The sequence below is a fragment of the Trichomycterus rosablanca genome, chromosome 13, assembly GCF_030014385.1.
Source record: "Trichomycterus rosablanca isolate fTriRos1 chromosome 13, fTriRos1.hap1, whole genome shotgun sequence".
In the NCBI taxonomy this organism is placed as follows: Eukaryota; Metazoa; Chordata; class Actinopteri; order Siluriformes; family Trichomycteridae; genus Trichomycterus; species Trichomycterus rosablanca.
The window spans coordinates 22,601,217-22,612,616 of record NC_086000.1 but is presented as its reverse complement, the minus strand read 5'-3'; the positions used below and the strand labels follow the sequence as shown (position 1 = coordinate 22,612,616).

The following is an 11,400-nucleotide window of genomic DNA, read 5'->3' as shown; positions in this document are numbered from 1 at the left end:
CAATCAACTGTTGCAACCAAGTACACAATAAGGCTTTCAAAGGCTAGAATGTAGGACAAAGAGAGGTAGGACTTCTGACAGCGAATGAGAAGTTAATTAGGGCAAGGGGGGCATGACTAAGGTACTTATTTGTCCAATAAGAATTGAAAATTCACTTACCCTTCTAGGGAAGTAAAACAACAAGTTTTAGCCTTCCTCACACCCACCTAAAATATGTGTTTAAAATGCAGAAGTTAAAAATACACATTTACAGCAACAACTTAAAACAGTATACCATATTCACTTGTGCCTTTCACACTGTATGTATAATAGATAAGCACAGTGAGCTTTTTCAGCTGTAACAGCAGCCACTCTTCTGAAAAGGCTTTGAAGTATGTCTGTTGGAATTTGTGCCCATTTAGTCAAAAAAGCATTTGTATGGCTGGGCACTGATGTTGTTTATTCCAAAGCTGTTCAGTGGGGCTAATGTCAGGGCTCTGTGCAGGCCACTGGTGTTTTTTCTAAATTAATCTTTTCTTCATGCCTTTATAGACCTTGCTTGGTGCACAGGGACACAGTCATGTTGTAACAGGAAAGGGCCTTCCCTAAACTATTGCTGCAAGGTCAGAAGCATACTTTTTTCTTAAGTAATTAATTTAATACACCTGTTACCAATTATTGTGGCTGAAACATAAATTAAAAAATAATAATAATAGGGTGTCCCAATACTTTACTCCATATAGTGTATATTGGGACACTAGTGACACTACATGGACAAAAGTATAGGGTATATGTATTTATATACACTCACTGTACTTTTGTCAGATAAATAAAGATTTAGTATTCAGCAGAATTATATAATGTACCAACTATACACCATATGGACAAACTGTTTATAAACTGTATAAAATCATGATCCACCAAAGGATCAGTCTCAGCAAGCAAAGATTGCTCACCACTTTGTGCTTTGTGCCAAATTTCTTGAGAAAATTGTTATATTTACATATATAGATATTTATATATATATTTATATAGATATATTTTTTATTGTTTAGATTTATGAAATACAATCACATAGATCAGTAAAAACAGTGGAAATCTTTGCTTAGCCAACCATGCATTTATAAACTTTGAGGGCATTATAACACCTCTACCAAACTTTACAGTTGGCAGTCAGGCAAGTAACATTCTCCTGGCATTCACCAAACCCAGATTTGTCCATCAGACTGCCAGATAGAGAAGCGTGATTTGTCACTGTACAGAATATTTCCACTACTCCAGAATCCAGTAGTGGTGTGCTTTACACCACTCCATCCGATGCTTGGTATAGTATTTAGTGATGTAAGGCTTACATGCAGCTGCTCAGCCATGGAAACTTATGCCAAGAAGGTCCTGATGAACATATTTTGTGCTGGTGTTAAAGCCAGAGAAGGTTTGGAACTCTGTAGTTATTAAGTCAGCAGAACATTTTAAGCAACTTTTAAGCTCTATGCACCTCAGCACTCGACAACCCCATTCTTCAACTTTACTGATCATGGATTATCTAGGTGGAAAGAATTTTCACGGACTTACTCGTTGCAACTGTGACATCCTGTTACCATACTCAGATTCAGTAAGCTCTTTAGATCAACCCATTCTTTCACAAATGTTAGAAAAAGCAGACTGCATGGCTACGTGCTTGATTTTATACACCTGTAACTATAGAACTGAATGAAACATCTGAACTCAATTATTAAGAGGTGTATCCCAATACTTTTGTCCATATAGTGCAATAAATATATTCATAGTTGGATTGCAGTGACTTAAATATAAATGGTTGCTACAAAAATAAAAGCCTGAAGAAAAGTGGTGCTCCTACAAGGTGTATTCCCACCTTGCCACAGCATTTTTTGAAATGTTTTCTTTTGTAAAGACTTGGCAAAACCTTATGATTAACCTATTTAGTTAATTAGCTTAATATTTTATATAAATGAACCATATTACCTAAAGTATGTAATTTTCCGACCACAGGCTTGAGCTCAACACATTTCAAAATTATGGGCATTACTATGGAGCCCCCCTGACAGCTGTAACAGCATCTACTCTTCTGGAGAGGTTTTCCAGGAGATATTAAAGTGTGCCTATGGGAATTCATACCCCTTTATTTACGATTAGGCAATGTCACAAAAGCTGAGAGAGGAGATCATTCCAATGCATCAACAGGGCAATGAGTATAAAATTTTTATGACCTGATTGTTCCTAAAGGCACCACTGTTAGTTTATTTTTTATTAGGATTTTAACGTCATGTTTTACACAGTGTGTTTACATTCATGACAGAACAGGTAGTTACTTGTAACACAAGATTTTTTTTAAATTTTTAAATTTAAATTTTTCCCACTTTTCTCCCCCTAATCTAGTCGTGTCCAATTACCCTGATTGTGTCCTCTAGACTGATTCGACCCTTCACCGCTGACTGAGGACGCCTCTTAACTGACATATGCCCCCTCAGGCACGTACAGTCAGTACAGACTGCATTTTTCACCTGCACGAGTCAAGTTCACACACTGACGGGCACTGTGCAGGTGCCATCAGCCGGCCGCAGTTGCACCAGTTATGAGGACCCATGATCCGGTTTTTTACCCCTATGAACAACAGCCAATCGTTGTTCATGCAGCCGCCCAGCCCAGTCGGAAGGCAGAGCTGAGATTCGATACGATGTATTCGAAACCCCAACTCTGGTGTGCTAGCGTACTTTTTAGCGCTGCGGCCCATTTCACAAGTTTAATGTCAAACACAGTCATGGACAATTTTGTATCTCCAATTCACCTCACTTGCATGTCTTTGGTCTGTGGGAGGAGCTCCCGGGAGGAAACCCACGCAGGCACGGGGAGAACATGCAAACTCCACACAGAAAGGACCCGGACCGCTCCACCTGGGGATCGAACCCAGGACCTTCTTGCTGTGAGGCGACAGTGCTACCCACTGAGCCACCGTGCCGCCCCCCACTGTTCGTATGTTCAGGGTATATTTTTGCTCTATGCCCATATTTCCAGATGGTGCCAGACTTACTGCATCCTCAGTCGAATGATTTAGTTAGTTAAACATAATAAAATAATTTTTAACCAAGCCTTAGCAATATATTCAATTTTATTAACACAGTGAGTAATTTAGAGTAGCCAATCCACATATTCTTCTATAGCTATAGTCAGGAAGAAACTAGAATACCTCAAGAAAACCCATTTGGACACAAGGAAAACATGTCAGACAATAAGACTTTCTTGTTATATTCGAGTTTAAACCACAATTGTGTTTGTGTTTTTCAAATAGAATCTGATACAAACAATTTATGGCACACTGGGTCCTACTGGACAGTTCTGTGGTTCTAGGAGTCATGATTTAATCCTCTCCTCTGGTTACTGTTTGCATGGGTTTTGTTCTGTTAGTTGCCCCATGCCATTAAGTGGACTGGCTATTCTTAATTGCCAATATCAGTGAGTGGCTAAATGTTTGATGCATAGATTGTCTATGCTGGATAGATGGATTGTGTACCTGCTTTGCGATCCTAATTACGATTATATAATTATTGATAATGAATGCATGTGAATGTTTTTACATGAGCACAGAACAGGTAACCCCAAGAAAAACACAACCACGCCCACTAATTAGAATATGGGAACGCATTCGCAGCTGATTGGCTGATTGTTGGCTGTCAGCGCGCGCAGATGTGCAGAACTGAGGAGCTGCAGGAATCTCGCTTCACAAGAGAAGCGCAACTCAGCACACGAGGAAAAATGTAAATCACATCTGTATCTTATATACACACTTTTATTGGACCATACTTACGTTTTACAGAATACAAGGACATGGGACGAGATATCTGGACGGTTTCGGCGCTGTTGTTCTGTTTCTGTGTTTTCGAGGCTGGTAAAGCAAGTAAGAATGCACATATAAAACTATACTTTTGGATATAGAACATAAGAAATCAGTTGGGATTTATTAATACTTTCAGATTTGGTTTATGTTCTGCCCCCTGTTTGGGGTGTATGTGTGTGTGTGTTTAACATGTATTAATTTCTTGATAATTTTAATGTCATTATGGCTTCACTGTATTGCATTGTGTTGCAAAAGTTATAAGTCTTATTATTATAACTAAAAATAGCAGAAAATAAACGATTAACATCATTCATTTACCTTTAACAACCTCTTAATCCTGATCAAGGTCGCATACCAACACGCATGCAGTACTTCAAAGAAGTAACCAGTTTACCTACTGTATGTTTCAAGGAGATAATATCTGAAAGCTTTTTTCAGAACCTGTTTATTTATGCATAAGATCATGTTTTATATTTGTGGCAACCAGTAGAAACATATAGTTTCAAAGAATGAGGCAACAAATAGCAAGAATTGGTAATAATAATAATAGCAATAAAAACCTTTTAAATTAGTTAGCTTAGTTAGAAGGAATTTGTGTTTTATTATTTTTACTAAAACATAAAAATATTTTACAGGGGTGCTGCATGTAGAATTGGTGTCCTGTTGTTTGATAGATTCCATTCTAATTTCCAATTACTGTTTGTGTGTAGTTTTGTATGTTTTCCCTATTTGTAGGTGCTTTCCAGGTACAGTTTTTTTCAGCACCTAAAAAGCTGTCAGTAAATTGATTAAAGGTGGCATGGTGGTGTAGCTGTGTGAGAGCTGCACAGTATTATCCACAGTATGGGTCCTGGAGACCTGAGTTTTCTAACCTTCAGAAGGTGGATTGGCTACTTTAATTTGCCCTTAGGTGTAATTATGTGAGTAAATGTATAAAAGTGAATTTCCATACAATAGCCTGAAGCCCTGTACAGGGTTTATTCCTGCCGTGAAACCAGTGTTTTTGGGTAGGTGCCACCATGTGGCTGTTGTTTTCCTGGATAGACACCATACTGTCACCCTGATCAGCAGTTACTTTAAAGGAATTAATAATTTTTCATATTGTAGCTATTACACACCAAAAATTGCTTAAACTCCAGTATTAATAACCGCATATGTGCTTCCAGGTGAATGGACCCATGCCCATGCTGAAGACAAGCTCTTTAAAAAACTCTTCATTGGCTACAATAAGTGGTCCAGACCTGTGCAGAATATAACCGATGTAGTAATTGTCAAGTTTGGCCTCTCAATTGCCCAGCTGATTGATGTGGTATGTAAATAACATTTTCTTTAAGTATTTTTCTTTTATTGATCTTATACATTTGCATATGTCATATCATTGTTTATAACTTAATTAAGACGAGGGGCTGAAATCCAAGCATAGATACATTTCACATAACATGCCCAGCATTAAGTAATTGATCTGAAAATCTGTAGTATAATTAAATGCAGTCATTAAATTGTCTTTGTTCTAATCAAGATACTAAGCTGTAATGTCATTTCCTGACAGGATGAGAAAAATCAGATGATGACAACAAATGTCTGGCTGAAGCAGGTATTGTATCTTACATCTAATTAAAGTATAGAGTTTTGTAGTGAAGTATTAAACAAATGTTTATAATGAGACAAATGATCAGTCCATTTAAAAATGTTTTTTTTTTAGTTTGAGGCTGTTTTGGTACAGACATCTTGGTACAGCCTAGACATCTTGCAACAATAAAACACTAATTTAAATAAACAATTAATTAAAAATGTCTGTTAAAATATGGGTTAATAAATAAATGAAGACAAATTTTAGTTTTGAAAGAGATTATCTAAAATATGCATGGTTTTCATGAACAAATATACACCTCAACGATTTCTCATTAATTGGAACCCACAACTTTTAAAAAAGTTATTAGACTGGAGGTTTACATATTTTTACACTCTGGACTATAAAAAGGTTTTAAATAAGGACATTTGTTTATTGTTTATTGTTGGTTTATGTCAAGTATTTTGACTTGATGATTATCAAGAATAGAGCACATTTTATCAGCAATTTATGCCAATTAAAGTACTTAAAGTAGCTTGTTTTTTAATATGTGTATGCTTTATGTTTATTACAACTATTTATAATTATTTTCATAAAATGTTACCCTTTAACTCATATAGGAATGGAATGACTATAAACTGCAGTGGGAGCCCTCTGATTATGATAATGTAACATCCATTAGGGTGCCATCAGAGCTGATCTGGGTACCTGACATTGTCCTGTATAATAAGTAAGTATTATTATAGTATATTAAGGCTTTGTAAATATTTTAGTATTATACATATTTTAGTACTGCACATATAGTTAAACAGATAGATCATGGTGAATGCACTTCATGACAGGCATATGATGATTATAATTGATTTGGGTTTTGAAATAAAAATCTGGGCACTCATATCTCTTTTGTCTCCTTGAGCATCAGAGCAAATGGCAGGGAATAAGATTTTAAACACTTTTGAAGTTATTAAAACAACTAATGACAAAGTAAAGGCCTATTTAGAAAACCTCAGTAATTATTTATGAAGCATGACCGCTGTCTTATTAAAAACATAAAATACATGCCCCATTACATTCCACAGGCAACTTTTATTCATCCTTAGATGGAAAGGAAATGGAAATAAAATTAGCTGCACCCAGTGGTTTAATGTAATCAAAACCAAATAGATGTCATAAAACACACATTTGGTTTATTTTATACTAAGCTGCTTAACTACAAAGTCAAAATCAACCTTTTCCATCCAGTACTGGGCAATTTACTAAATAAAATGATTAGATAAGCCACAGATTACTTTACATTTACACCCATTTGAGTAAGTAGCAATGAGAGATAAAATATAACAATTTAGGCATGTAAATACAACTGGAACCTTAACTGGGACAGTTTTCTACACTAATTATTATCATGTCATAGCTTTAAAACACCTAAATTAACCCCCTGTTTTTAATTAAATTGAAATGCATGTTGTGTGTGTTGGCTATGAACTTGTCAATAACCAATGGCACTAGCATAACTAATGTTCATTTAACATGAACATTAACATGAGTTCATGTAAATAATTATTGACATGCCTGTTTTTTATTGTTCTTTATTTCCCTAATGTAATGCTGGTACCTCAGACTAAAGGGTGCAGTGACAATAACTCTATTTAGATGGCTACAACTGCAGTCAATAATAAATAAATAAATACTAATATTAAAATAGGAAACCATGCCGCAAAGTAAATTTACACCAGAGGACTTTCTATACCGCCAATTTAATAATCTTATTTAGTTGTTAAAAGTGTATTATTAAAGTGCCAGATTTAGCTGTTTTTAAGACAACTTACAAGAAAATGAAAATGTACATGTACTTTTTTTCTTATAGTGCAGATGGTGAGTTTGCCGTGACCCACATGACTAAAGCCCACCTGTTCCACACAGGACAGGTGCGATGGGTGCCTCCAGCTATCTACAAAAGCTCTTGCAGCATTGATGTCACATTCTTCCCTTTTGATCAACAAAACTGCAAAATGAAATTTGGCTCCTGGACATACGACAAAGCCAAAATTGACCTGGAGCGCATTGAGAACACTGTAGACCTTAAGGACTACTGGGAGAGTGGCGAGTGGGCTATTGTGAATGCTGTAGGTACATATAACACCAAAAAATATGACTGCTGCCATGAGATCTACCCAGATATCACATATTTCTTTATCATCCGCCGTCTTCCCCTCTTCTACACCATCAACTTGATCATCCCCTGCCTGCTCATTTCCTGCCTGACTGTGCTGGTCTTCTACCTGCCCTCAGACTGTGGGGAGAAGATAACACTGTGTATATCTGTTCTTCTTTCCCTTACCGTCTTTCTTTTGCTTATTACTGAGATTATTCCGTCCACCTCTCTAGTTATCCCGCTGATTGGAGAGTATCTGCTCTTTACTATGATATTTGTAACTCTATCTATTGTCATCACTGTATTCGTACTGAACGTGCATCACCGATCACCCAGTACCCACAAGATGCCATGCTGGGTCCGGTCTATTTTCCTGGGCTTCATTCCCCGTTTTCTTTTCATGAAACGTCCAGTGCCTGACCAGACTTGCCACCAAAAAAGACATGCTCCGAGCCAATTCTCCAGTCTTAGCACCTCTAAAAGCTGGCTGCAGCAGGAGACTGATGTGGATATAGGAAGATGTTGGAATAAGGATGGCAGGACACAAGTGGGTATTTTACCAGCTTTTTCATTTTCTGCTGATATGTCTTTACAACTATCAGGCTTGGATGGCTGGCTTCAAAAGTACGACACGCAGCAACTAAAACATAGGATAAACTATGCTCAACCAGCCAACCTCTGCAATCTGAAGTCTGACACCAAATTAGCCTTCTCTCCTATTTTCCTGCAAGCCTTGGAGGGAGTTCAGTACATCGCTGATCATTTACGTGCGGAGGATGCCGATTTCTCAGTGAGTGAATATATGTTTTTTATTGTGTGCTGTAAAACGTGCCTTTTAAAAAGTATTTTACAAAGTAAGGTTTAGGTGCATATCATGGAAAACAACAGCAGCGATTTACTCACCTTACCAACTCTTGGAATACACTGTATTGGTTGACCACTGTGATAAAATTACAAGGCCTATAGATGCAGATGGGAATGTGCTGACAAATGAGAAATGTGTACTGAAACAGTGGAAAGACTACGGTGAGGAGCTGATGAATAAAGGAAGTGAGAAAGAGAAAATTGGATGATGAAGAAATAGTTAACGAGGATTCGGATTAGCAAGCAGGAAGTGAGGGCAGCCATGAAGAAAATGAAGAGTGGAAAGGCAGTTGGCCCAGATGACATACCAGTGGAGCAATGAGTGGCAAAGAAGCGTGGTGCAAGGTATTTATAAGGACGTTTATGATGTGCAGTGTGTTTAAGGGTTGGGTTTAAAGTGAATGTGGGACTGCATCAAGGATCAGTTCTGAGTCCTTTCATGTTTGCAGTGGGCATGGACAGGCTGACAGTCAATAGACTATGATCTTCACCACTGACGTGATTTATAGCTGGAGTAAGGATGGTATGGATCAGGTTGAGTAGAGCCTGGAGACATGGAGGTATGCATTGGAGAAAAGAGAAAAAGATTTATCAGGAGGAAAACGGAGAACATGCGCATGAACGAGAGGGAGGACGGCAGAAAGATTAAGTTGTAGGAGTTGAGGGGATGAAAGTGGACGATCATCATCACCAGATTTTGAAAGTTTTCTTGCCCTTTAAATTTTTGTCCTCTCCTTATTCTCTCTCCTCTGATTTGTTAATTCTTTTATAACAGCTTGAATACCACATCTTGGGTAACCAGTGTGTTTGATGATTTTCTTTTGAGTGTGACTTTGTCTGTGAAATTATGTGATTTTTGGCATTTTGTACTGGATAATGTGATTGAAAGTTGGTGTTATGCCTAATAGCAAGCTTTCAATGAATTAAACTCAAACTACATGTGTATGTAATACTCAAACATGTCTTGCACAAACCTGGTGCAACCTTTTCCACAGCAGTCATTTTAACATGAAATCATAGGAAAATACAAGTGTTAGCAATTACAGTATTTAGGGTTCCATTCCATTCCAAGTTCCTGCTATTGCTCAAGTGTAAAAAGAGGTCATACTAAATACTTGCCACTGTAACCTATAATTGCAGTTTAAAAAAAATAATTTTAGCTTTTTATGTTTGGAGCTCTTCTGGCTCTCATGACAATTATCAGTTATGAAAAATGCATGTATCTATATATACTATGTTTCCCCAAAAGCCTTTATTTGCTATGTTTTGTGATTTTGTCTTGTCTAGGTTAAGGAGGACTGGAAATATGTAGCTATGGTGATTGACCGCATCTTTCTCTGGATGTTCATCATTGTGTGCCTGTTGGGGACATTTGGCCTCTTTCTTCCACCCTGGCTCTCGGGGATGATCTAGCTGCCTCTTCTAAGTTAACAGATATAGACATCAGGTTTTAACATTCAACCACTATAATGGATCCAAGACTTACCCTTGGGAACCAAGTCATCCGAATATAGTCTATAAAGGAAAAACAGTTTTAGTGCATTTGGTTGTTGAATAAGATGTCCTTCAATGAGTTAAAAATCTGAATTTTAACAGCCTTCCTTTAAAGCCCTTTCTTGGTTCTTTGGGCACAGTGTCAGTGATGTAATAAGTGTGAGAGCATATCTTGTCTATTCAGGAATTACCAGAGGTCACAGTCAATTGTTGCAATAGTTCAGATCCACTCAGCCGTGACTTTAGCCATCGCTGTTGCAAAAGAAATGCTCCTATCATCTTTGTGAATGCACTGACATTTCCTGCTACAATACTGCTTTCAAGCTCAGTCACTTCCACATTCATAGAAAGAACAACCTTCAACCTAATATGCAAAATTAACCTTTATAAAAGAGACTAGGGATATGTGACCCTTATTGGTACCAGTGCAGTTCAATTTAGACTGAATGTATTAGAGATGTTTTTACACTCAGCGGTAATTACCTGAAAGGCCAGAAGTCATTTTTCATTTATGTACACAAAGGTTTTATGTTCAACAATATGAAAATGTTAAATGAGCTAATTGTTCATTTGCATTTGCCGCAGGAGGACACAAGTAACATTTTGTACCAGGTCTTCATCTTAACTAAAACTTAATGTAACAATTAAGTAACCTTTATGTGGTATTTGGCAGGTATATATCCGGAGCAACGCTGTCTCAGAGTGACATTTAGAGGTAAAATAACATAATATACATTTGGACTTCCAAATTACATATAACTGTACTATTTTGCATGTCAAACTGTACATGGCATAGTATGCAGTATTTAAGATGGAGCCATACATAATGTCAAGTTAGCAGTCCAGCTGGTTCACGGGCAATAAACTGGTGTAATTTGTAAAAACCCCATTTCCAGAAAAGTTGGGACATTTTGTAAAATGCAATAAAAACAGGAATATGTGATGCAGATGTTATTTCTCTTTAGGCTCTAATTACTAATAAATGCATAAAATAAATGTTTTGGCTGATCAACTTGATTGCATTGTGTAAATATAAACAAATCTTGAATTTTATGCCTGCAACACACTCAGAAAGCTGGGCAGGATCAAAGGGAAAAGTTTCTAGAACATTCAACTTAATTTTAAAACAGTCCGCATAATGTTGCACATCACCACCGTAAAATTGGAAACAGGGTGAGGGTATCATGATTGGGTCTTTGCAAAGCAGAGAGGGGCTGTGGCAAACAGTTTCAAAAGAAAATTCTCATTTCAAGGTTGCAAATAATTTAGGTTATTCACAGTCTACCATACATAATATTGTGCATTGTGTCTGTCTAGAGCAAGCAAGTCTGTATAGGGCAAAGGCTGGAAACAGCTGTTTAATGTATGTGGCTTTCAAGCGCTCAAGACGACACTGAATGAGAAACATGCTACTAGGATAAATATAGCGACATGGGCTCCAGAGTACTTTGGAACACAGACGCCACTTAACACAGTTTTTCCTATATC

General features: G+C 37.1%; 1 protein-coding gene across 1 annotated transcript; it reads left to right on the top strand.

The window, feature by feature from the left end:
- The first annotated feature begins 3,822 nt into the window (after positions 1-3,822).
- chrna2a (cholinergic receptor, nicotinic, alpha 2a (neuronal)) lies at positions 3,823-9,907 on the top strand. Its single transcript, XM_063006711.1, has 6 exons — positions 3,823-3,883; positions 4,999-5,141; positions 5,382-5,426; positions 6,023-6,132; positions 7,267-8,344; positions 9,706-9,907. Exons 1-6 carry the CDS (start codon positions 3,823-3,825, stop codon positions 9,829-9,831), a joined length of 1,563 nt encoding a protein of 520 aa, XP_062862781.1. The 3' UTR covers positions 9,832-9,907.
- The last annotated feature ends 1,493 nt before the right edge of the window (positions 9,908-11,400 follow it).